Genomic DNA, 27239 nt, shown 5'->3' with positions numbered 1-27239 from the left:
TATAAAACTCTGAAGCAATCCAATTTTAACAGGGCAAAATACATGTGGCTTATGTTGTATCTGCGGGCTAATGCTGCAGAAGGTTTTAATGGTGGTTATTACTATAATGGCCGTGGCATGATGATGACCAAAGGTTTGTGATTAATTAGTAGCGTTCTATCGATCTTTCATATCAAAAAGCTTTCTTGGCTTTCTAGGCTTTCTTGATTTTCTCAGTCTGAATTATAAGAGATGATTTGTTTTAATATCTTTTTATGCTTAGCTACCAGTGTCTCCAAACTTCAAAGTAAAGATAATCTATTGTCAATGTCCTCTATATCATACAAGTGCCTCGGGTGACATCATCTATATCGCAGCCCTGAAAACGCTGAACATCTAGAGAAACCGCATGATATATGTGATCCATATAGTAACCCTCAAGCACAAGAGTTGGTCCAAATTCTTCCTCATCCAGGATGGTCGGTCCACGGTTATCCCGATAAGCAAGGAGATGATTGGATTGGGGATCCCATGACTTGGGAGCTCGATGACTTGGAAGTAAAGACGTCTTTACTTCTACCAGTTAAGTAAAGATATTTAATTAATTAATACTTCATTTCTCATTGGGACTTGGCTTGAAACTAATCTGGCTTTGTGGACAGGTCCCGGGAAATAAATCAGTAAAGCGAGTGTGGACATCCATCAGTGTTGGTACAGAAATATATGTTAGCAATAGACAAGAAGAGTGACTTTGATGTTTTTGTTCCAATACAAACAATCCTCGTGAACATGGAGGTTGTAGCAACACTCGTCGCTTTTGCTTTCTTTGTTTTTTTTTTATTCTCACAAGCGAAAGCTCATGTGCCTCGATTACACATGATGTCTTCTTTTTGTTTAATTTTTTGAACCTGATACACAAAAATATATGAAAAGGAATCATTTTCTTTTTAGTTTTTGTTTGGAAAGAAAATGTATTTGGTCTATGTATTATTGGGTTTCTAAGTTTAGGCCCGACCGGTGGTGTTAACTTTATGAAAACGTGTTTCCAGAATCGTCCCGAGCACAACTTCAACATCTTTCTAACTCGTCATTAATACAGCCAAGTTGTCTGAGCTTAATACAAGAAAAGCAATTTTTTTTTTAATGATCGATTATAAGAACAAAGATGTAAATTCGAATTTAACTAAAATCACATTTATTTGGTCTTATAACTATTTGAAGCCGTGGAAGTTGACCAAAACAACTGCAAATTAATGCCTTGGAAAGTTACTGAGGCAACATATTATCTAATTTAATTAGGAGTTTAGAATAACTAAACCTTTTGGCACAAATCAAACTTTAATTTACGAAAATTTCTCACCCATCCCATCCTAAAGTTACTTGACTTTCAAATCTATTTTTTTTTCATAGCTAAACAACAATCATTTTTAACTGCCGATTTTATAGTTATAACACAGAGTAGCAGCCCATGTTGATCGGCTAATAATAAGTTGTGATGGCCGTCCGTAGTTTTTTTTTTTTTTGTTAGAAAAAACTTCTTAATCCTTTGTTTGTTTTTATGTTAAATTTATTTAAGAAAAGAAACGAACGACAAATTAAAGATCCATGAAGATTAAGAAAATAACTGAAAATTCCAAATATCTAGTAATTTTTTTTTTTGCTAAACGATTAAAAAAGTTTGGGCCTGGCCGTATAAATTTGTAGATTGAATCTATCTATCTATATGCCCTAAATTTTGATTATCAAAAGATCTAAAAGATTGCTGATTTTTTTTAATACAAAAAACCTTTTAAATTAAAATTTAGGCTGTCTTGGAAGAGCCATTTGACTTCCTAAACAACGTATTCTAAAACATTTGTTTAACAACAATTTTGAGTGGCTTAAATTGGTAACTTGTTAGTAAGATATAAAAATGGGTTTTGAGTTTTAGAGTTTCGTCTGATTAACGAAGGAAAAAAATCAAAACAAAAAAAAAATGACTTAAGAAAGAGTCAAAAGATTATTTTCAAAAAAAAAAAAAGAAAGAGTCAAAAGAGAAGATGGAAGCTAGCTAGGGCAAATAAATGAGGAGATGTACCAAGAACGTCAACATCTTCTCTCTCTCTTCCCTATCTCTCTTTCTTCTGCAATATTACAATTTGCGTGTCACTTTCGAGCCCTAAATTAAGCTCTGCAAAATCACCTTTCTCTTTAATTTTCCACCAAAGGAATCTTAAAATCATAAATATTGCGTGTCAATATAAAAATTCGATATGATTTTAAAATATACATGATACATATGTATTAATCTCAAAATGTAGATACAAAACATATACAGATATTTCAACTTTTCAACTTTTGGTTTGGTATGTTTCTCACTTTCTTGAAAGAATGAAACATACTTACGTATATTTACGTGTAAGTTATGTATGTGTTAAAAAAAATGTAAAGTTAAATGTTAGGTTACTAATATAAATCACACATGTTTAAAATAAACATTAATAAGCAATGAGTGGTGGAACACAGTGATATATTTTGGGTGGTGCAAAAAATTCTTTTGGATTTATATATGATAGGGTTTGTCATCCAGATATTTTACGATTAAATTTACATATTTTTACTATATAATCTTCGTTGGTCACTATCCACGCTTTAATTAGAAAATTAAAACTTCTAATATTAATGGATTAGTTTATGGTTCGGTCATGGATTCTTCCGGTTACAAAAAAAAAAAAAAAATGTCTGAAACATTGTCCTCATGTGGATGAAATGGTAGTGAGAAAATTAAGTAATGTTTTTTTTTTCAACCTTTTCCTTACCTTTTTTTTTCTTTTAGCATTTTAGAGATTATTACAATCATCAAAACTGAAAATAATGACAAAGATTATAATAAAATATTGTGGTAAAAAGTTTCATGGTTAAAGAAATAAATGTCGTATGTAAGCAAGGAGCTATTTATATTTACAACTGCTCTCAATCGTTCAATAGTTTTCTTAAATAATGTTATTTTTAAGTTATAATACTTTTGGTCATGAACTAATTCAATCAATATTTGTTATCGTTTTATATAATTTAGTGAAATAATATGCTTGTTTCTGGCGTTTTCTTTGTAATCAGGGATTCAGAAAACCATGATATTGAATTTAATTCCAATTTTTCAGACTCTGATAAGCTACCACTGATACCCCAAGAGTTTAAATTATTAAAAAAATTAATTGCCATTTTTTTCTACCATGAAACGAAACCTTCTTACGTCATACCCAGTAATGAAAATATTAGAAAGATACATACATCCCTAAATCGTATCTTCTGAAATCCCAAATCTTGGTCCTGCCGTGAACTTGACCAAAATATGAAATGATGGCGCATGTAGCTTAGCTAGATTCTCAATTTCTCTCAAAATTAGAAATGAAAAAATGAAAAATTAACACTTCAGATATTTAGGAATTTTTAGTTTATAATACTTTATATATGAGATTTTAGCTTAACTGAAAGGTTAAAATAACTTTTTTTTTCTTTCTCATTAATTTCTTTTTCTATCACATTGCCAAAATTTGTGATTCCTAAGCCATACACATTTTTTTTTTTTTTAACTATGTAACAATCGCATTGGCAACCGCAACCGCAGCAATCACATTCTCTCTTTGGGACATTGGAAGGTGAGAAAAGAAAGAAACGTCTACAAATAGACATATTGAGTGGGAAGCTTAGGGTTTTTGAAGAGAAAATAATTTGGGTTTGTTTTTGGGATTCGCAAAAAAAAAAAACTCTTTGAACTTTTTTTTTTCCTTTTGTTTTGTTTTCTTTATAAAGGAGAAAGAGAGAGAAAGAGAGAGTTTCCGAAAGCTGAATTGAGTTGGGTGAAGCAATTCTCAGGTCTGTCTGTCATGTCTTTACTTCTTCTTCTCATAAAGGAAAACACTTCTTGATCTCATCAAGTTCCCATCTTTGTACACATCTCTTCATTCAAAAACTCTACATTTATATCTCTCTATATATGCAGATTCCAATCTCATAATAATTCTTAACTCGTCATGGGTTTTTTACCTTCATAAAACTTAATTTTCACAATTATGAAATATTTTCCTTTTTTTTTAATACTTTCTTCTGTTTGATGCTCTTTCCCCATGAAAGAAATAGAGAGAGAAAGAAAGATCACAAGGGTTTATGAATTAGGTTATGTTTATTTATTTTTAAGTTTCTCGCATGTAGATCTCTGCTAGATTCTCTTTCCTTTCTTGTCAGCTAAAGTGGAGTTCTTTGGTCTGAAAATCGTCCAAATCTGTTTGTGTTTCTACATCCCTCTTCTCGAAACCAAGCATGGTTTAGTCTCTTACTCTCTCTTTCTCTCTCCCTCTCTTTCTCTTTCTTCTTTGTGTGTAATAATGTTTTCTTGTGTGTTTCCCTTATGTACTATATAACTTCAGTTTCATGTGCATCAGTGCCTTCTTCTTCTATATCAATTTGATTTGTTTTCTCTCTCCATATTTTTCTTGTTTTTTTCTTCTTGGTAATATTCTTAGATTTTCCTGTGTATACATTTTAAAGAATGTCTTCATACATCAGTTTAGAGATCAATGAATTTTGTAAAAGTTCTGTGTAAGTATTTACATCTTCCAGTTTTATCACAAAAAAATTGAAATGATATCTTCTAGATCTAAGTCAGAATTGCTTACGTATATGTTGTTTTTGTATTTGACCCCATGAAGCCTATACTAGAAATTAATGGAAGAGAGAGGGAGAGATCGTACAAGGGGATGGGTCAAAATAATTTGTCAGATTTACCTCCCCGGTTCTATTTTTTTTAAGTCATGATGAGAAGTTAATAATTATTATATAGATTTTACATATAGAAACCTATTTATAAGAAGCATTACATTTATTGTATATGATCCTGATCTTGTATGGTTAGGTTCATAGTGAAAGATTTGGATATATTCTTAATCCTTTAGTTCCAGCAGCATCAGATCTGCATCAGATCCAATTTGATTCTTGTCCGTCCTAGAGATCAATCAACAACATCCTTAATTTATTTTCCCGAGAAAGTTGGATACAACATCCTTACTCTCTTTTATATATATATATATATAACAAAAGTTGAGTTTGGTAGATCTCTATTAAGTATATTAATTCAAACTCTAGCTTTAGGGTTTTGTTTATCCACCACCACTTTTTACTATTTACAAAAATGTTACACATTTTCTGGTATATATTATTCTATATCCTCTTGTAGTATATATCAATTATGAATTGGGTGTTTGTTAAACGGTATATTTGTCTTATCAATAATGTTGAAAATTGAGCAATTCTAAGTGTTGTTTTGTTGTTTGAAATGAAGGATGGGAAGAGGAAAGATAGAAATAAAGAGGATAGAGAACTCGACGAATCGACAAGTGACGTTTTGCAAAAGAAGAAATGGACTTCTCAAGAAAGCCTATGAGCTTTCAGTCCTTTGCGATGCAGAAGTTGCCCTCATCGTTTTCTCCACTCGTGGCCGACTCTATGAGTATGCCAATAACAAGTAAGCTATTTCTTGTTAATTAAAGATATGCTAATGAAATATATATATAAAATTTGGGATATGTCAAATTTTGCTAGTGATTGTTTGAATAAAATAGATGCGAAATAGTTGAGATAAAATATAGAAGATACTGAAATGTAAACATGTACCTTTTCTTGGTCTATATAATAATGTTGACCCATATTTAAAAAAAAAAATCTAGACAAATAATGTACATATGAAATTTTTATTTCAAAAGCATGTTATATACGTTTAGCTAAATATACATACATATATATATATATTTGAAAAGTAAACAAGCAATATATACGAACAATTTTAAGTACTAAATACACATACTATTTTCATATATTACCTAATAATTTTGAGAAAATTTTAGAAGTCAGTTTATCAAAAAAGAAAAATCTTAAAGAGATAGAGAAAGGAGAAAGAAAGATCGTACCATGTATTTAAGTACCAACCTCATGCTAGCTAGCAGTTGCAGTGTTGGTCAACACAGTCTTTTTATTGTTTTTTGCTTTTTGACAAAGTTGTTCTTGGAACTTAAAACAATTATGCAGCGAGAGATGTAATGTTATGTTGTACTCTTATTTCCTCTTTCATCTTAAGCAGATCAAATCTATTTCTTCATGTCTTTACTTTCCTTTTTTGGCCTTTTCATCTTCTATCTTCCATTTCCTTTTTAATCTTGATTTGAAGTCACTTCAACTATTATATTGTATATATCCAAAATATTTAGTTCTTTTTTTGTTTCCTTTCCATGACACAGTCTCACAAGCACTTTCTGTCTTTCAATTAAAATAGTTGAATAATATATCTGAAATTCTGAATACAGAAACATATTATTATTCTACATTATATGTACAGAGAGTACATATACATTGCTTGTTTTTTTTTTTTTGGTGGGCATATATACATTGCTTGTTTGTCAATGCTAAAGGCAACATATATGTTTATATGCTGACTTTATTGCCATTGCTTAAATCCATCAATTTAACCAATTAAGATCCTTATCCAGATGCAAATTAAATATGGGTAAATTATATGCAATAGCCATGGAGTGAGTTTTTTTAGGTCAAAGTGAAAAGTGTTTTTCATGTGTTAGTCACCTCCATAATTTTGGACAACTAAACCCTTGAAACAAACAAACTAAATGAAGTCTTTAGTTAAGTCAGTTAGGATTATTCTCATTTTTGTGACTATATGGAATAAAATCCGTTTGCTACAGTAAAAAGTAAAATATAAAATAAATAAAATTAGTCACATAGTACGATGTGTTTTCCTAGTACTGTGTTTTGATGTACGGTTTTTTTGCAACTGTGTACGTACAAAAGTCATTAATGTTATGTACGTACATATATAATCTTATTGGAAACATAATTATACTGTTGACTATATATAACCTTCAGAATTATAATTATTCAGAAATAGTACAAACATTCCGAACATTCATTAATGTATGTAAAGTTCTTTTATTCAATATATACGTCTATAAGTGCTCAGTAATGTACGTAATGTTCTGAATACATACGTACACTAAGGAAAAATAAGGCTTATGATTTGCTCTATGGTATAGTGTACGTACATAATGTTCTTTTATTCAATGTGTACTTCCATAAGTCTGTTTTTAATAGATGGTATAATTGTATTTTTACAGTCGTTTTCAACATGTGTATCATATGCAACCCTAATATTGCAGCCATTGTTCACGGTTTTTCATAAGCCTTCTTTTCCTTTACATTTTAATATTTTTTACACCTAAATCTTGTAAATCTAGCTTATATTAGTATTTTTAAAATCAAGAACTAAAATTTGAGTTTTTAAAGTGTTTGGAAATTTTTTTGAGTTTTACTCACCCAATATGAAATTTTCTCTTCTTCTGCTTCTCGTCGGAGTTCTAATCGAAACTATAGTTGCCAGAGTTCTAAACACAGTTTCGTTTCACCGAAATTTATTATTCCAATTTTTTTGGTTAAGGAAGATGATGAACTTCACGCTTTGAATTTTTTTTTTCTTCGTTTCGTATACTGAACTAAATCTTTAAAATTATTTCAATTATGTTTATCTTTTTTAGTTAACCAAACATTGTATCATTTGGGTAATGTCATCAAACTATAATTGTCTAGTTAGAGGGTATTTTTGTTATTTTGTTTAAGGGTGGCTATTGCATGAAAAGTTATATTGACTTTGTTAATTCATGAAAGAAAATGTTTTTCTGGTGTGATTGGTGAAAATTTCTTAATTAAATATTGACAAAACCTAAAAAAGAAATTAATGAGATCTTATTATAAAATATTTTAGGGTGTGATTAGCTTGGGGTATGGTGTGATTGGTTATCTGCGTTAACATTTGCATTTTAATTTCCATTTCGTTGTTTTTAGACAAAAAAAAATTATGGCCATATTATGATTAATCCGAATATATACCACAGTGATTAATTGCATAAGTACTCTTACTCTATGCTCTTGATAACGAATGAAACTGGATGTTTATTTGTAACAGCATAAGATCAACCATTGAGAGGTACAAGAAAGCTTGTTCTGATAGCACCAACACCAGCACTGTCCAAGAAATCAATGCCGCGGTTTTACTTTTTTTTTCCTCAATCTCTCTGCTTACGTAACAGTTAACATCATATATGTATATATATGCGTATACGTTCTTACTGTGATGATAATGTTTAAAATTACAGTACTATCAACAAGAATCTGCAAAGCTGAGGCAACAGATCCAAACGATTCAAAATTCCAACAGGTTTTATATATATGACCAGCTTCTCTAGCCATATTCATATGTGTGGTCTATTACTATTTATGTAACACATTTTTTAATAACGTTGCAGGAATCTGATGGGAGACTCTTTGAGTTCCTTAAGTGTCAAGGAACTTAAACAGGTTGAGAATCGCCTTGAGAAAGCTATCTCCAGGATCAGGTCCAAGAAGGTAGACTCTCTTATATATACATAACCTTAATCTGTGATCAGTTTCCTGAATGGTCTATATACATATTCTACATCTCCTTTGTGTTTCTTGCGAGATACAGCATGAGTTGCTTCTAGCTGAAATCGAAAACATGCAGAAAAGAGTAAGTAAAGCTCAGCTCAATAAGGTTTTGCTCTAAATTTCATATTGTGGAATCTTTATATAAATATATGGTTATATTAATTCTGCAGGAGATTGAGCTTGATAATGAGAATATCTATCTACGAACTAAGGTAAGAACATAGTTAACATAATGTGTTCATTAATACCATAGACATATCAAATCAGTCACATGTCTAACTAATTAGTATGTTTCTTAACAGGTAGCAGAAGTGGAGAGGTTTCAACAACACCATCATCAAATGGTCAGTGGCTCAGAGATTAACGCAATCGAGGCGTTAGCTGCCTCACGCAACTACTTTGCTCATAGCATTATGACTGCTGGTTCTGGATCTGGAAATGGAGGTTCTTACTCTGATCCCGACAAGAAAATTCTTCATCTCGGATAATCTCGTGGGCGTGAAAAAAAAAACGAGCTGCAATCACAGTTTATAAAAGCTCTTCATTCTGAGGATCCTCTACTCAGTTTCTATCTCTAAATATGTTTTGGTTTATAATAATTCAAAGTACAATGAAGGTATTGATCCTTCAAGACTCATTTGGAAATTGTGTTGTGTGATGGTTAAGGCAATACTCTGGTTTTTAATGTTTCATTATGGTATCTGATTTAGTGATTCATATCATACAGCAAAGCATATACATATGATTTTAAAGAACAGAACATGATTATCTCTACATAACATATGTTTGATGTATTATTACAATACAGGACTATAAGATGTGATTAAAGAACAGTGCACTTCTTGTTGAGTTCGGTGCGTAAAGAAGCAGTCTCTCTCTCAGCTTTGTTAAGTTGTTCTCTAAGCCTCCTGATCTCATCAGTAGATAGTTTCTGAATTTCATGCATCTTTTTCTCGGTTTCCTCCCTTGCTTCTTGTGCCTTAGCTAATTGTTCCTTTACATCCCTCAATGACTCCTTCAGCTGATTAGAGATCTAACCAAAGACAACAAAACCAACATGTTATATAACATTACATTTAAAACCAATGAATGAACCTGAATGTACCTTCTCCTTTATCCCCTCGAGCATTTCGTTATGTGATTTCTCTACTTCCTTTTTCATTTGAGATATCTCTTGTTTTGAAGACCAACCCTTCATTGCTTCAATCTGCTTCTGCTTTTCCTCGATTGTCGCCTCGTTCTCCTATAACAAGGTAGATGAAACATAAAACTCAGATAACACAATACAAAATTGTGAATTCTTGCTTTGTAAAAAGAATCTATATTTTCTCACCCTTAGCTCAAGTGATAAGTCAGCCATATAAGATCTTCCATTGTTCTTCTTTGAGATTTGTTCGACGAGGTTTAGAAGATCTTGGACTTGCTTCTCTTTCTTCCTCACAGAAGCATTACGCCTATTGTCAAACAACACCTTACGATCATCACACTCTTTGAGAATTTCCTATATAGAGATGTAAATCATGTAATTAAGAGATGCTGATAGTTCATACAACACTAACTGCTCTTAGTGTACAGTAATAAACCTACCTGAAACTCAGGGCAATCCTCCAAATAATCATCTAGAGTTTCTCCATCTTCAAGTGCATCCTCATTGGTGAAGACAACGATTATATAATTAACGATTTGACTTCCGAAAAGGATCTTTAATGTGCGAAGCGTCGACTGTTCCTCTTCTGTTAACCGGTTCCTTACCGAGAAAACAAGAAGCACTGCATCGATACCGCTTTTAGCTAAAAGTAAACATCTAACGATTTCTCTGATGGTAAAATCTGTCGTCGAGGAAGCACTAAACAGACCTGAAAGCACCACCATTAGGTTAACCTCAGTGTATTTGTATATATGTTTTTGATAAATCGTGAAAGCTTTACAAAATACTCACCAGGAGTGTCGATAACACTGATGATCAGACCATTTGGTAGCTCAGATTTATGTAGCTTACACTCTTTGGTAATGAATTTTCCTCTTGCCTTTGACTGAAACATAGTTTTACCTAAGATGCTGTTTCCCGTTGCGCTTTTACCATTCCCTGTTCGACCGAGTAGGACTAGAGTTCTTTCAGGTTTCCACTCATTCTCCACACTAAGTGCGGACGAATCAAACGCCATTGTTTCCCAATCTAACAACCCTCTACAAAAGGAAATCTAATGGCTAGTGATCGTTCTTGAAATGACAAAAGAAAGGTAAAATAAGAATCAAGACTCAATACGATATGTTATCCCAAATGAGAAAGGAAAGAAATAGTTTTGTAATTTATAGAGGCAAAACAGAATATTCATTAGACAAATGAAGGAAGAAAAGAATAAACGGTGAGAAGATCTTTATAGTCTGAAGAAAAACCAAAAGGAGTCTGACTTTGACAAGCAAGGAATCATAAGAGAAAAGATAACAATCTTTTATGCTTTTATTTTGCCTGAAGAAAGAACATTGAAGCTAAGGCTGCCACTATGATTGACCAATATAAATCTTTCCATTGAAGTGATCCGACAAAGCTAAACAAGAATCTTTGAGGTTTTTGACTTCAACATTCTTGAAACAGAGATAACCTAACCTGCAGAACAAGTTACTCCAACAAAATCAACAAGAGTCCTCAACAAGCAATATGGTTTTTTATTCCTCAACTTATTCGACATTCCATTACGAAAGGCAAGACACATAAGAAGTGTAAGGTGCATGTAAGCATCTGAAAGTAGTTCTAGAGTAAACAAGATTTCAACTTCACTTGCATTTTTCCTACGCATCTGATTGAGGGATAGAGAATCAAAGAGTTGAAAGAAACAAAGGCATACCTCTCTACAGAACAACTACATGATCTGACCCAAAAAGATATTTTAAAGAAACAAGTCTAAAGAACTTTAAAAGGTAAAAAAATAATAATTAAACAGAGAGAGAGACTAAGTTCTTTTTTTGGTAGAATCAGTAAGAAAAATTAAGACCATCATATAAAGGGTAGAAGAAGAAACATGAAAAAACTAACACAACTTAGAAAAAAATTATCTCTCAACGTAAGAAAAGCACAGTTCAGTCAGCATAAAGTTTGGTTCTTTTGATCACAATATCAATCACAGAATGGTGCACTTTTTGGAATTTCATTTAAGCTGCATGGTCATTTTTTCCGCCTTCTCGAGATCCGTCCTGAGCTGATCAACTGCATCACTTGAATTTTTCTCCATTTCAAGTCTAGCATCTTGCTCTCTCTCTTCAGCTGCAGCTCTAGCCTCATTTTTGTCGCTTTCAGCTTAGTCTCCAACTGTTGAACAAACAATAAGACTATAAGAGGGATACTATATAATTAGTTCATGTTTTTGTGAGATTCATGACTCATTCTGATAAGTAACAAAACAATATATAGAAAACTCCAAAACACATTAATTACCCTCTCCATCATGTGACTGATCTGCTGATTTTCATAAGATTTCACCGTATCTTTTAACATCCGAGACATGTCTTGTTGGTTCAACTTCATTTCCAAGATCTGCCTCTGCCTTTCTTGAAAAGCAGTTTCATTTTCCTAAGATGAAGATGTAATAACCAAGATAAGCAATCATATAAGACATCAAAAGAGGGGATGTGTAATAAACTAAAGTCCATTGTTTCACTCACTCTTATCTCGTGAGATAAATCGTCCATATACGGTTTCTCATTCGTCCTTGCGATTTCTTCAACGTAGTTTAGGAGCTCTTGAACTTGCTTAGCTCTCTGAATGTCAGAGGCTTTCACCGTGTTTTCAAACAACACCTTGCGGTCATTACAGGCCCCGAGAATTTCCTATAACCATAAACAATTCAACCCTCAACGCGTAAGAACGTGAAAATCTACTGAAAGAGGTTTCAGTACCAATAGCAAGACCACACTAACCTTGATATCAGGACAGTCATTCACATATTCCTCAAACGTATCACCGTTATCTTGAAGGGCATCTTCATTTGTGAAAACAACGATCATGTAGTCAAAAACTTTGCATCCGAATAGGATCTTTAATGCTAACAGCACAGATTTCTCCTCTTCTGTTAGCCTGTTCCTCAAGGAAAACACCAAAAGTACTGCATCAATCCCTTCTTTGGTCAGAGATAAGCACCTTAAAATCTCTCTGCACGTAAACTCGGTTGATGGAGAGAGGCTAAACAGACCTGCAAAAACAAACAAGATGCACAGGTATATATATATATATAGATATATATCACAAGGCTTGATGGTTTTCAGATTCAAACACACATGTACATAATCACATTACCAGGAGTATCAATAACATTCAGGATCTGGCCATTAGGTAGCGTCGAACTCTGTAGCTCACAGACTGTAGTCACCCCTGATGCACAACCTTTCGACTCGAAGGCTTGTCTTCCAAGAATGCTCTTCCCTGTAGCGCTTTTCCCATTACCTGAACGCCCTACCAAAAGCACGGTTCTTGTAGGTCTCTGTTCTAAACGTGAATCACAAGTAACCTCCGAAACAGAACAATACTCTAAAGAAGATTCCGTCGCCACTATAGATAAAAATATATATATAAAAAAAGATAAATATAAATCACTAGCAACTCCATCTCCATATCCTAAATACCACTAAAATTGGTTTTTAATCCAAAAATACCACAATTTAGTTTTTTCTCCAAAAATACCATTAATATGTAATTTTTTTCCAAAAATACCACATAATTGAATTAAAGTTCTAATACTAAAAACTAATCTCTAAATTCTAAATACTAAACCTTACCCCTAAAAACTATACCCTAAAACTAAATGTGCCAACCCAAACCTTAAAAAAAAAAAATTACATCTTTAAAAATTAATTTTTGTGTTTGTGGTAATTTTGGAAAAAAAAAACTTTTGTGCTATTTTTGGAAAAAACTAAAATGTGGTATTTTTGGACAAAAAAACCTTTTTAGTGTTATTTAAAGGAATTTCTCAATAAAAAAAGAGCTAAGAGTATATATTTAGAGTATACTCATATTCTCTTCTACTTGCGCTTACAATGAGATTGAAGAAACAAACCTGAAGCAACATCATCTGATACTAGGGGCGGATGCACATAGGAAGAAGGTGGGGCACGTGCCCCATGCTGATTTGCAAAAAAAAAAAACAATAGTGTACTGTATACTTATTTGTTAGATCAACTGGTTATTTGTGCAGTACATAGATATACAATGATGAGTTGGAGTCTCCCTTCTCCCATTTTTGTTTGGTTGACATCTCTTCACATTATTAATTTTATTTTGATTTGCTCTATCTCTATTATATAATTTGTTTTCTAATGTTTACATGTAAGTTTCTTTCAATTTTGAGCAAATTTAATTAAAATCATTTTTTAGGTAACATATTTTTGGTCAAAGTTATGTAATAATTTACAATATACATATACTTTTTGTGATATATGTAACTAGTATATGTATATATAATTATAAAAATCAATGGAAGTCCTTTTTTATTATAAAATTCATGCAATTTTTATTAACTTTACACAAATTATTTTTAAAATATTTACTAACTACATGAACCGTATCTTTTAACATCAGAAAACAATATTAGTTTTTTTTTAACATCAGAAAACGAAAACTTTTGCAAACATGGAAAATGTCACGAAAACACAATTTCTAATTTTTTTAATTTGAAAACTCGTTAAAAAATATCACATTTTCCGTTTTCTTTGATTTAATTTAAATTTTAAAGTTATATTATTTAGGTATATACTAGTTGGTTTTGATTTTTTTGGTCAAAAATTACTTGAACGAATTGATTGAAGGATCTCAATGTCATGGACTATTCCATGTTAATTGGAATAGACCGTGACAAACGGGCGTTGCTTTGCGGTGTCATCGACTACATTTGGCCTTTCAACATCGTGAATAAGCTAGAGTGGGCTGTAAAAAAATATTGACGCTTTGTACTCTCCAGGAACAAACCGTGATCAAACTTGTGCGTATAAGGTGAAAAGAGTATGGAATTGATTTCCGTATAATTGATAGAGGATTACACAAACATATATACACTAGAGCGTATCCCAAACATAAATGCTACAGATTGCTAAGAATATACAGTAAGGTTTATGGAAAGTGAATCATCTCTCAGCTAAACATATGGGATGTGATTTGAAGATCCCATTAGAAGAACACCCCGTTGAATTTCGTCCCTGATGAAATGACAGTCATTTTCAATGTGTTTTGTCCGTTCATGAAATACAGAATTGGTAGCAATGTAGATTGCTGATTTACTATCACAGCAGAGGTGCATCGGCTGATCATGAGAAACCCCAAGATCACGAAGAACTCGTTTCAGCCAAAGGATTTCCTTAGTGATGTATGTCATAGCCCGATATTCTGCTTCTGTGGATGACATACTCACGGTATCTTGCTTCTTCGTCTTCCAAGAGATTGGAGAATCGTCGACTTAAACCAAATAGCCACTAACAGATCGACGAGAAAGAGGACACCCAGACCAATCAGAGTCACACCAACCTGTGATTTGAAATTTTTTCTGAGCGCGTAAAAGGATGCCTTGACATGGGTTACCTTTCAAATAGTGAAGAACTCGTAAAGCCGCGTGCCAATGATCCTTCCTTGGAGCTTTCATAAAACGTGCTAAAACATGAACACAAAATGCCAAATCAGGCCTCGTAGCTGCCAAATATATCAATTTCCCAACTAGCCGGTGATACTGATCTGGATGTTGAAGCAATGGCGAGGTGGAAAGACCCAGCTTATGATTCTGGTCCAGAGGAAATTCCACCGGTTTACAACCCAATAAGCTTGCCTCGGCTAGAAGCTCCAAAGTGTATTTTCTTTGATTCAAATAAAAACCCTTGTTGCTACAAGAGACCTCAATGCCCAAAAAATACTTCAAAGGACCAAGGTCTTTCATCTTGAAACAAGAAGCCAAGTAGCCTTTAAAAAGATGTAAGGCTTCGTCTGAGACAATCATGTCGTCAACGTAAATAAGAATATTGATCCGTATACCACCTTTGGCAAACGTAACTAATGAATAATCAGAGAGAGATTGAACAAAACCATACTCACGCAAAGCGGTTGTTAACTTCTGAAACCAACACCGAGGAGCTTGCTTTAAACCGTACAATGACTTGCGCAATCTACAGACTTTGTTCTCATTGTTCGTAAAATAACCTGGCGGAGGCTTCATGTAGACTTCTTCAACAAGATCACCACAGAGAAAGGCATTGTGCACGTCCATCTGATGCACAGGCCAATTGTTTCCAACAGCAACTTGTAAAAACATTCGTACGGTTTGCATACGTGCCACCGGTGCAAACGTTTCGCGGTAATCAACACCCTCAACATGTTTATTGCCAAGAGCTACCAAGCGTGCCTTGTATCGCTTAATTGAACCATCAGAATTGTGTTTAATTTTGTACACCCATTTCGATCTAATCGCTTTCTTACCAGGGGCAAATCTTCAATCGTCCAAGTTTTGTTTTCTTCTAGAGCTTCAATTTCAGACCCCATAGCATTGTTCCACACCTTGCTTTGTGTTGCTTGTTGATATGTCTTGGGTTCTACCGCATCACTGATCGCAACCAAATATGCACGATGCGTCGTAGAGAAACGAGTAGATCCCACATAATTCGAAATTGGATAATGGGAAGAAGAATTACCCAGAAGCCGTGTCTGCGCGGTGTACGTTTTATAATGCTGCAATTTCAGCGGTGGATTTCGCGGTCGCAAGCCTCGCCGTAATTCAACCGCGACAGGCTGAAGAACCTCTTCGTCATCGGTAGAGTTAGACGTTGATGGTGAAGGATTAACGACTGGAGATGATGTGGACGGTTCAGACGGAGCGACTGTGGCAGAAGATGGCGAGGAGGTGATCGGAGCAGAGGATGACGACACCGGAGTTGGCGACGATAAAGATGAATCGGGTATCGTGGCAGGAGAAGAAACAAGATCAACTGAGCTTGAAGAGTTTAATGGACCGACTGGCCTGGTTGGTTCTTCTTCTATTGGGCCCAGTAAGCTTGTGGCCCATATCTCAACGTCTTCCTCGTGTGAATTCGTCATGCGGACATTAGTTGCAAACGGAAACTCTGTTTCGCTAAAAACCACGTCCTTGAGCTGAAAAATCAAACAAGATCATATTGATATATCATGGTTTTAAGTGTTTTTAGTCATGATATAAGTCTTATTTATAGAGTTTTTTTGGTATTTTTAGAGTCTTTTGAGTCTTTATAGAATTTAGCATTGATGGGAGCATAATTGAGCTAAATAGGAGGATTTGAAATACATTTAAGCATTGAGGCTGAAGCTGCAAAGTTGGGAGACGAATTCAGAGAAGGCATCGACCAATGCAATTGTTAGTGTCGATCGATGCATAGCCAAAGAAGAAATCGGAAGTTTTCCCATAAGTTTTGAAGATTTACAAAGCTGCTCCAAAGTTTTCCATATTTGCATCATTAGTCCATGAACGTGTTTTAGGAATATAAATAGGTTTTTTAGATCATTGTTTAGACCTAAGCTTTATTTTTCCCTGCAAATTTTGAGAGAGAACCCTGAGAGATTTTTAGAGAGTTTTTGGAGAGAAGAATCAAGACTCATTCGGAGAAGATTCATAACTCATTTTCTTCTTCCTTTAATCTCTTAATGATATATGTTTTATTCATGATTTGTGTTTTTTACAATTATGTCTGAGTAGATCTGCTTGTCAGGTTTAGGGTTTCTCATTAGGGATTTCATGGATTGTTAGATGGATTAATTGTTTGGATTTTTTATCTTTCTTGTTCTTCACCATAGGTTGTTTTTAATGCTAGATCTTTGATTAGTCATCTGGATTTAGATCTTAAGATTATGGATTGATATGAGAATATAATTGATTTTAATGACAAAAACCTTTGGTGAGCAAAATTACTTTTTGCAAAGAGATTTGAATTAGTGATTTTGTGAACTTATCCAAACTTGATTTTATTGCTGGTTTTTAACTTGGATTTTGCAAAGAGATTTCGATTTTCGGGTTTTAAAACTTAGATAATATTTGCAGTGAAAACTGATTTATTTTACAATTGTATTTAGAGTTCAAGAGCGGTGCTTAATTATTGAATTCTGCTTGCTTAATTAATTGATCTGATTTTCCATGATTTCCTGAGAATTTCCCTAGGCCTAACGTTTCATCATTCTGAATTTTACAACTCTTTTGTTTTCGGTTTTATTTTACAATTTAATTACAATATTTCTGTTTAGTATAATCAAAAGATTATTAAATCTATTGTGTGAATCTAGAGTCTGTGTGGATTCGATCCATAAGTATTACAATTGATCTCTTAATTTGAGAGAATAGCTCAGGGTTAAATTTGAGCATATCACATATAGTCTTCATGCCTTTATGCCATAAGGATAGCAAACAAATACACATTTGTGACTTCTTGGAGCAAATTTATCCCCTTTGTGTGTCTGATTTTGCGCATAACAAAGAGTGCCAAACACCTTCACATGATCGTAAGTTGGAGGTGTACCATGGAGCTTCTCATATGGTGTAATTCCATCAAGCACCGAACTAGTAGTGCGATTTATTAAATAACCAGCAGTCAAAATACACTCTCCCCAAAAGGTGATTGGCAAGCTAGACTGAAATCGCAAAGCACAAGCCACATGTAAAATATGACGATGTTTCCGTTCTACTCTGCCATTTTGTTGTGGTGTACCCACACAAGAAGTTTCATGGATAATCCCTTAAGTTCAAAATAGCCACTCATACTTGTAAACTCTGTGTCGTTATCGCTTCAAATACGCTTAACTTGTTTTTGAAATTGTCGTTCAGCAAGGAAATCAAACTTTTCAGATTAAATGATGTTTCGGTTTTGTCGAGTTGGAGATAAATCCACACACTTCTGGAAAAATCATCGACAACAGTAAGGAAATATCGAGCACCAGAAGAAGAAGGAGTTCGATAAGGCTCCCAAAGGTCACAATGAAGAAGCTCAAAAACAAATGAAGTTTTATTCTCACTAACTGGAAAAGAAGATCGGGTTTGCTTGGCATGCAAGCATATACATCACACACCTTATTGGTAAATTCAGAAACAATGGAAACAGAAACATTTGGAAGGGAACCAACGACTTTTGGAAGGGAAGCTTCATAAGACGTTCCCACTGCTTGTCGTCAAGACCACTGACCCCATCACGGTCTTTGTCGGTGATTACATAATTAGCACGTTCCTGAGGTTGCATGGGAGGCACGTGAACTACATTTTCATATGTCACGTTACGACCACGACCACCCGATGTACCACCAACAGAACCACCACGACCCCTGCCTTGTACCGTTCGACTTCATGGGCAATCACCCCACCACTCCGGATAGCCCACAACAACAAAGCATCGATTAGCGGAATGACCACTACGATGACAATTTTTACATACGGCCACCGCATCGTCAACACGGACAGAGGAAGATACAAGACCACGTTGATGAACTGCATATGCAGTGATTTCTGCTACATTATCCTTTGTTTTAACATTGTTCCTCAAGTCTTCCTCTTTACGAACTACACTTCCTCCAAAGGTTGGATCGGCATACGAGAAACGAGACTCAACCTCACCGTGTTAAAAGGTTCATCAAGACCAGAAAGAAAATCATGGACCTTGTCTTCCTCTTGATCTTGCTCCTACAATGTGTTAAGATTGCACTCACACTTCCCACATTTGCACACACGCAATGGCCTATGGTTAGCCATGCTATCCCAAATGCGGTTCAACTTGCCATAGTAGCTCTCTATGGTAAGCCCTCGTTGCTTGCAGGAAGCCAGTTCCGCTTTGAGTTGCTGAATGAGTGGACCATTTGTAACCGAGACCAGTTTCTTCAAGTGATCCTAGAGATCCTTAGCAACGTCCCGGTGAGAAATATTGGAACACAACACCGGATCAATGGTCATCCGGATCCAGGAGATCAGCAACGCCTGAATAGTCCACCAGTCTTCAAGATCGGACGATCCTTCTTTTGGTCGAGCAATAGATCCATTGAGAAATCCAAATTTTTTGAGAGAACATGGCGCCGTCTTCATACCACACGCCCATTCTTCGTAGTTCATCCCTTTCAACAGTGGATGAGATATCACAACTCCCGGGTTGTCGGCAGCAGTCTTGTCATATGGAGATATTGTACGTCTTACCTCCACAGTAGCGTGATTCGGGGTCGTCGAGTTCGTATTCGTCGGGTTCGGGGTCGTCGAGTTTGTGTTCATCGGGTTTGGGGGATTCGTACCACCCATGATTAATCAATAAAAAGAAAAAATGTGTGTGTCTAGCTCTTATACCATGAAAAGAACAGAGTATGGAATTGATTTCTGTATAATTGATAGAGGATTACACAAACATATATACACTAGAGCGTATCCCAAACATAAATGCTAAAGATTGCTAAGAATATACAGTAAAGTTTATGGAAAGTGGATAATCTATCAGCTAAACATATGGGATGTGATTTGAAGATCCCATTATAAGGATAGGCTGACAACGTCCATTGACACGGCTTTCAGTTCCACCTGAATATGATTTTTCTTATAGAATCAAAGGCCCTTTAGGCCATGATACATCATCATGACCTTAATGTAAAAAGGAAACACAAATAACTCTAAATTCCTAATGTTGAATAACTCTAAACAAATAGCTCATTCCTTTTTTTTTTTGTGGTCAAAATCATCACAGCTCATTCTAATATTCCATGCATGACTTTTATTTTAGGGGAAGATTTCGGTGGGCATAAAGCATCTTCAAACAAAAATATGAAATAACAAAATGTTTTTCTTTTTCTTATGTTTTGCTCTCTTTTTTTTTTGGTAGAATTCTTATATTTTGCTTATACATATCTATACTTTTGCTTATCTAGTACTTAAGAATTATGATTTTATCTATTTTTATAACAGATATTTATTATTAATACATATTATAAAATATTATGTGTTTTTTATAACCAAATATGTTCAACATTTCGTTATAAGATGATATCTTTTTAATTGACATCATAACCCTATTGTAAAAAGGAAAAAGAAATAAATTCCTAATGTTACTGCAAAAAGGACAAAAAACAAACACAATGTTACCAAAAAAAACAAACACAATGTTACCAAAATTGTTTCTTTCTGTTAAACAAGTAATTCTAACATTTTACCCAAAAAAAAGTAATTCTAACAGATATGTATGTTAATGGGTTGTATATTTGTATATATAATTATTGTTATATACATATATATAGAACGAAAAGAAAACAAAACTTTTTAAGACTCTGGTTTCTAAAGAACTCTCATCTGAACCTTCAGTTTTGTCTTAAGATAGACTAAAAAGAAGAAAAAAGATATCAAAAGGTTACTTACTCTCAGTTGAGGAATTATTGATATTGGTGTTTATTCCCAATGTGTGTTTTCTGTATGCAGAAGTCAGAAGGGTTGGCCCTGTAAATGTTCTTAGCATAATTCTTCAAGGGTACAAAAAGAAAGGATTATAAAAGGTTTACAATAAGTGAGAAAGCAGAAAAAACCAACCCAACTTAGGGAAAGTATATATCCGTCAATGATAAGATAACAAGAAACCCATCACTCCATTCATCAAGCATCAAATTTAGTCTTTTTGATCACAGTATCAATCAAAGAATGATGCACTGTTTAGCCTTTTCATTGAGCTCCTTGGCCATTTCTTCAGCTCTCCTTAGATCTTCCCTCAGCTTCTCAATCACACCAGTTGAATTTTTCTCTACTTCATTTGCTCGTTTCTCCATGTCAAGTCTCGCAGCTTTCTCTTCGTCCAGCTTCTTTACCACATCACTTGACATTTTCTCTGCTTCCATCGCCCTTTTCTCCAATTCAAGTCTTGCAGCTTGCTCTTGGTTCAGCTGCTGCTCTAGCCTCTCTGTTGTCTCTCTCAGCTGTGACTCCACCTAAGAAAGTAAATCAGAGGAATGTTTCATAGGAAATTATCAAGTTTGGAATACATTTAACAAAAATATTAATTTCTTCACATATGTGCTGTGAAGAGGGACACTAATTAAATCTAATGTTTGTGACATTCATGACTCAATCAAAATATCAATGAAGAATATTAAAACTACATAACACAGTACCCTCTCCATCATTTGCCTGAGCTGCTCATTTTTAAAAGACCTCTCCATGTCTTTCATCTTTAGAAACATCTCTTGTTTTGTGTACCAGCCCTTCATTTCTGAAATCTTCCTCTGCTTTATCTTGAAGGCAGTTTCATTTTCCTGAGAAGCAGATGTAATGATAAATAAGCAAAAATCAAAAGACATCAACTAGGGATGTGTACTTAAAAAAACATTCACTTTTTTTTATTCCTCACCCTCAACTGATGGGATAAATCAGACATAAATGGTTCACCATTCAACCTTGCAATTTCTTCAACATAGTTGAGAAGCTCCTCAACTTGCTTAGCTTTCTGACTCTCAGGGGCATTAGACCTGTTCCTAAACAACACCTTGCGGTCATTGCAGGCCTCAATAATTTCCTACAACATACAAGACAACTCAATAAGAAACACAAGATAAAGTGAATCTGCCTGAAGTTTCGAGATCTAAAGTGAAAGATACACAAACCTTTAAATCAGGACAGTCTTTCAAATAATCATCAAATGTGTCACCATCATCCTCAAGGGAATCTTCATTTGTAAAAACAACGATCATGTAGTTAACAATATTGCTTCCAAAAAGGATCTTCAATGCGAAAAGCGCAGATTTCTCCTCTTCTGTGAGTCGGTTCCTCAAGGAAAATACAAGAAGCACTGCATCAATCCCTTCGTTGGAAAGAGAGAAGCACCTCAAAATCTCTCTGCATGTAAATTCGGTTGATGGAGATAGACTAAAGAGACCTGCAACAGGTTTAAGATTGTTAATACTTAATATCGTAGAAGACTAATTGGCTAGGTAGTTTTCAAACTCGCACACATTACTTGGAGTGTCAATAACATTGACGATCTGGCCATTGGGTAGCGTCGAACTCTGCAGCTCGCAGGCTGTAGTTACCCCTGATGCACGGCCTTTTGACTCGAAGGCTCGACTTCCGAGAATGCTATTCCCTGTGGCACTTTTCCCGTTACCAGAACGTCTGACCAAAAGTAGGGTTCTTGCAGGTTTCTGCTCAAAACGTAACTCACAAGTATCCTCCAAAACAGAACCATCCGCAGGCAAGGGCTCTGAGACCTTTGGCAACTCTGTCAAACCGACCTCCAAAACCTGTCCATCCTCAGGCAAAGATTCTGTGACCTTTGGTAACTCTGTCAAGCCAAGCTCCAAAACCGGTCCATCCTCTTGCAAAGATTCTGAGTTCTTTGGCAGCTCTGTCAAACCAACTTCCAAAACCGATCCATCCTCTTCCAAAGATTCTGTCACCATTGGCAACTCTGTTAAGCCAACCTCAAAAACAGGTTCATCCATTGGCAACTCTGTCAAAATCCAAAGATATTCATGTCAAGAAAAAATTAACTAGGAAATATTGCACAAAGATAAACTGTTTTGTGAAGGGTGGATCACTAACTCAAACAGGTTTTGTTTACAAAAGACATTACATTTATATCTTTATGCATTCGTGTCTATTTTTTTTGGCTCACTTTTTCCAAAACTAAGAAAATTTGTTGTACTTGTGTATATTAAGCCAATGAACTTTAACTATCAAATCTAAAGTAGATATATGTACGTTTCATACTTCTCTGTTCTGCAAAAGGGAGCAGCAAAATGATAAGCTAATACTCTTTTTTTTTTTTCTTTTCAGAAATGCATAGAGTCAATTTCTTTTACGGAACCACTATAGTACTACTCTTGCAAGACACAGATTCATATTATGTTTAGATGAGAGAAAAAAATAGATTCAAAGAGTTTAAAGATACAGAAACTTACCTGTAGGTTTCTGCTGTAAACCTAAATCACAAGTAACCTCCGAAACAGAACCATCCTCCGAGACCAGTAGCAATTCAGTCAAATCCAGATCTATACATATCATCAAACAAAGAGCTAGAATTTTTTTAAAAATATGAATAGAAAACAGTTTTTTCCTCATTTTGAGGATATGTGAATAGATTTACACACATGCATGCATGCTTCTCAAAAAAAAGAGAAAAAGAAGAAAAAAAAAAAAGCAAGGAACAAACTATATCTGGATCCTCTGGTTTGTTGGAAACGCATAGAGACTTAGGCTAATACTAATTGCAATATGGATCCCATTGATATTCTCTTCTTGTTGCATACGACTGAGTGAGAGAAATAGATTCAAAGAGTTAAAAGAAACAAAGACATACCTGCAGGATCAGTTGAGTAATCATCTGCTATTAGTCCTCCACCCATTTGAAAATTGTATAGTTTCTTCTGAATAAGTAAAGTGAAGATAGGTTTATGGGTTTGGTTTTATATAGAAACAAAGAAAAAAAAGGGATATCAAAAGTCTTATTTCTCAAGACCCTGAGTTCGGCTTTAAAGAAAAATATTTATGTAGAGAAAAAAAAAGGAATATCAAAAGTCTTATTACTCCTCTACTAACGAATTGCTGATGAGTGTTTTTATTTTTTGGTCTCGAGAAGTCATATGGGAGACGTTATATTTCCAATAAACCATTAAAAGCTTTTAACTTTGAAATTTTAAACCAATTCTCCACTAACTAAGGATTATATACGAATCATACGATACATAAAATTTCATACAATACAATTTGAAAGATCTAACAATTGATAGAAATATAAAAAAGTCACTAGAAGGAAAAAAATGTTACTTAGGATTGGTGCATATATGTAATAAAGGCTTTCCCATCAATAAACATTCTTAATGCTCTTTTCTTGTGATATTTAATATCCTAGTTTGGTGTCATACAAAAATACATATGTTTCTTCAACACTCTTCTTAGTATCCTTGAAGCAATTCAAACTTAAAAGCCACATCTTATACAAAATAGTATCAGATTGAGGATGGGAAGATTGATACTAATCAAAGAATAGTGCAGTTTTTCTCATCAATTTTGGCACGTAATTTATCTCTCTCTTTCTTGGCATTCTTGAGATCTTCTCTCAACTGCTTAATCTCATCAGCCGATAGTTTCTGGTTTTCGTTCATCTTTTTCTCGGCTTCTTCTCTTCTGGATTCTGCCTTTGATAGTTGCTCCTTCACTTCCCTCAAAGATTCCTTTAACTGATTAGAGACCTGACCAGACACAACATCATCAACATATAAAGATCTAATCTAAACATCACAACTAGGGGAACTAAGAGAGACGACAACCGATAAGTGTATGACCTTCTCTTCGGTTTCCTTAAGCAGTTTCTTATATGAGTTCTCTAACTCCTTCAATAGAGATGTCTCTTCTTTAGAAAATAAACCTTTCTTCATTGCTTCAATCTTCTTCTTCTTTTGCTGGATTGTTGCCTCATTCTCATGCAAAAAGATATCAAATTTTGACAAGATACATATAAGAAAATGTCAAACATATTTATAAAAGAAAAGAGTCAATCTTTAATTTTCAACCCTTAGCTGAAGTGATAAGTCAGCCATGTATGATTTGCCATTGTTCCTCTTTGAGATCTGCTCGACTAGTTTGAGAAGATCTTGGACTTGCTTGTCTTTCTTTCTTTCAGGGATATCACACCTATTGTCAAACAACACCTTACGGTCACCACATTCCTTGAGAATTTCCTAAAACAACACCTAATTAGTTTTACCGGAATATCAAAACCACTCTTACGTAAGTGTCAAGCAAGTAATGAGAAAACTACTTGGAGCTCAGGACAAAATCCAAGTAATCATCCAGAGTTTCTCCTTCATCAAGTGCATCTCCATTGGTGAAAACAACAATCATATGGTCTACGATTTGACTACCGAAAAGGATCTTTAATGTTTGAAGTGTTGATTGTTCCTCGTCTGTTACCCGAGCCCTCAAAGTGAAAACAAGAAGCACTGCATCAATTCCTTCTTTAGCTAGAAGTAAGCATCTAACTATTTCTTTGCTAGTAAATTCTGTAGTCGAGGAAGCACTAAACAGTCCTGCAAGGGAGCATTAATCTTAAAGTATTGTTCTAAGAAAGTGTGGGGATTTAGTATGAATAACCAGAATAGCGCAAACACACATACCAGGTGTATCAATGACATTGACTTCAAGACCACTCGGTAGTGAGGCTTTTTGTATCTTGAACTCTTTAGTAATGAATGTTCCTCTTGCTTTTGACTGGAACTTAGTTTCTCCAAGGATGCTGTTTCCCGTTGCACTTTTACCATTCCCTGTTTTACCGACCAGCACTAGAGTTCTTTCAGGATGTTGTTCCATTACTAGCGAATCTGTTACACACAAAAAAAAACATGTGATGGTTCTTGAAATGAGAAAAATTTAGAAAGAAAGAACCAATAAAGTAACACATTCTAATAGTGATCTTTACAGAAAGAATTGAAATTAACAAAAGAAATCAAGCGGTAGAGACAAACAAACACAATAAGAAACAACAATGGAAGTCATGTAGGAGATTAATTATGTGTTTTCTTTCAAAAATGCAAAGAAATAGTTAAATAAAGATATTTGAAGAGTCTAAAAACAAAAGACATACCTTTACCAGCTTCGATCTCATTTGCTACCAATCCTCCACCCATTTGAAAAATTGGCAAGTAAATTTTAGAATAAGAGATCTTCAGACTCTCTTTTCTCAAGGAACTTATCTAAACCTTAAACATAAAGGATGAAAATAAAGAGAAACTTAAATTGCCTAGAGAATACTAAAAAGGAAGGAATGTCAACAGTCCCTACTAACAAATGCTGTTAATAGTGTTTTAGTTCCAATGAGAGTTTTATTGTATCGAGAGACGAGAATGCAAAGAGGACCATCCATATTCCTCCATATTAACTTTAAAGTTAAAGTAAACCAATTCACCGAGGATTATTATACGACTGTACGACTAATCACTTTTGGTTATGATGTAGCACTTGTAAGTAGGCTTGGGCATAAGAACCGTACCCGAATACCCAACCCGGAACCCGACCTGAAAAATCGGGTTCGGGTTGGGTACAGGTTTGCAAAAACACTCTATTGGATTCTATTTTCTAATACCCGTGGGTTTGGGTTAGGGTCGGATAATACTCGGTACCCATTAAACCCGAACATATAAACATATTTATAATATTTATCATTAATATAATGCAATTATCCCAAAATTATGATTATAATTTTGAATATTTCATTTAGTTTTATACCTAAATATCAAAATATCTAAAATATTTTGTCACATAAGTCAAAATTTAACTAAATTTATTTAATTTTAATTATGTTTTTCGGGTATCCGATAGTTCGGGTACTAATCGGGTTCTAAAATTTGTAACCCAAAGAGACTCGAACACGATAGTACCCAAACCGAACTGAACCCATATATTTAAAAATACCCAATAAGTTCTATTTTTCTAAATCTGTTTATCCGAACCCGAATGGGTGATACCCGAACCTGAATGGATTACCCGAATGCCCAGCCCAAGTTGTAAGGATTATTATATTTATGATCAATTTGTTTTTTTTTTTCAAAAAATATGTAGAAGACAGCGTAAGGAATAAGAGATCACAATATGTATGTGTATGTTAAATGTAACACATTTTTTAATAACGTTGTAGGAAATTGATTTGAGTTCGGAATTCTATAAGTGGTAAGGAACTAAAACAAGTTGAGAATGGCCTTGAGAAAGCCATCTCATCAAAATAACGTCAAAGAAGGGTTATACAACATTACTAGGTAACAACCCGCACTATGT

The 27239-nt window shown here is 34.3% G+C and overlaps 3 protein-coding genes, 1 long non-coding RNA gene and 1 pseudogene across 5 annotated transcripts; 2 read left to right on the top strand and 3 right to left on the bottom strand.

Annotated features, from left to right (window-relative positions):
* On the top strand, positions 47–925 carry LOC104736987. Its single transcript, XR_759671.1, has 3 exons — positions 47–133; positions 263–561; positions 642–925. It is a non-coding gene; the product is annotated as an uncharacterized LOC104736987 (long non-coding RNA).
* LOC104736986 (agamous-like MADS-box protein AGL11) lies at positions 3724–9173 on the top strand. 2 transcript variants are annotated; one of them, XM_010457082.2, is made up of 8 exons: positions 3724–3834; positions 5297–5479; positions 7982–8063; positions 8172–8233; positions 8322–8421; positions 8522–8563; positions 8652–8693; positions 8784–9173. In XM_010457082.2, exons 2-8 carry the CDS (start codon positions 5298–5300, stop codon positions 8967–8969), a joined length of 696 nt encoding a protein of 231 aa, XP_010455384.1. In that variant the 5' UTR covers positions 3724–3834; position 5297; the 3' UTR covers positions 8970–9173. The 2 variants fall into 2 exon arrangements, with proteins under 2 accessions (XP_010455384.1, XP_010455383.1); XM_010457081.2 differs by lacking the exon at positions 3724–3834 and adding an exon at positions 4330–4557.
* On the bottom strand, positions 9184–10774 carry LOC104736983 (immune-associated nucleotide-binding protein 8-like). The gene is made up of 5 exons (XM_010457080.1): positions 10421–10774; positions 10069–10337; positions 9815–9982; positions 9587–9724; positions 9184–9514 (listed from the first exon to the last, which is right to left on the bottom strand). The coding sequence occupies exons 1-5, from the start codon at positions 10644–10646 to the stop codon at positions 9305–9307; spliced, it is 1011 nt and encodes a 336-aa protein (XP_010455382.1). The 5' UTR covers positions 10647–10774; the 3' UTR covers positions 9184–9304.
* On the bottom strand, positions 20969–23815 carry LOC104738331 (immune-associated nucleotide-binding protein 8-like). The gene is made up of 7 exons (XM_010458522.1): positions 23770–23815; positions 23372–23461; positions 22429–22920; positions 22076–22347; positions 21823–21987; positions 21587–21727; positions 20969–21403 (listed from the first exon to the last, which is right to left on the bottom strand). Exons 1-7 carry the CDS (start codon positions 23813–23815, stop codon positions 21113–21115), a joined length of 1497 nt encoding a protein of 498 aa, XP_010456824.1. The 3' UTR covers positions 20969–21112.
* LOC104738330 lies at positions 24449–26095 on the bottom strand (annotated as a pseudogene).

Source organism: Camelina sativa, chromosome 13 (genome assembly GCF_000633955.1).
Source record: "Camelina sativa cultivar DH55 chromosome 13, Cs, whole genome shotgun sequence".
Taxonomy (NCBI): Eukaryota; Viridiplantae; Streptophyta; class Magnoliopsida; order Brassicales; family Brassicaceae; genus Camelina; species Camelina sativa.
The sequence above is the reverse complement of the archived record's forward strand: the minus strand, read 5'-3'. Positions and strand labels throughout refer to the sequence as shown.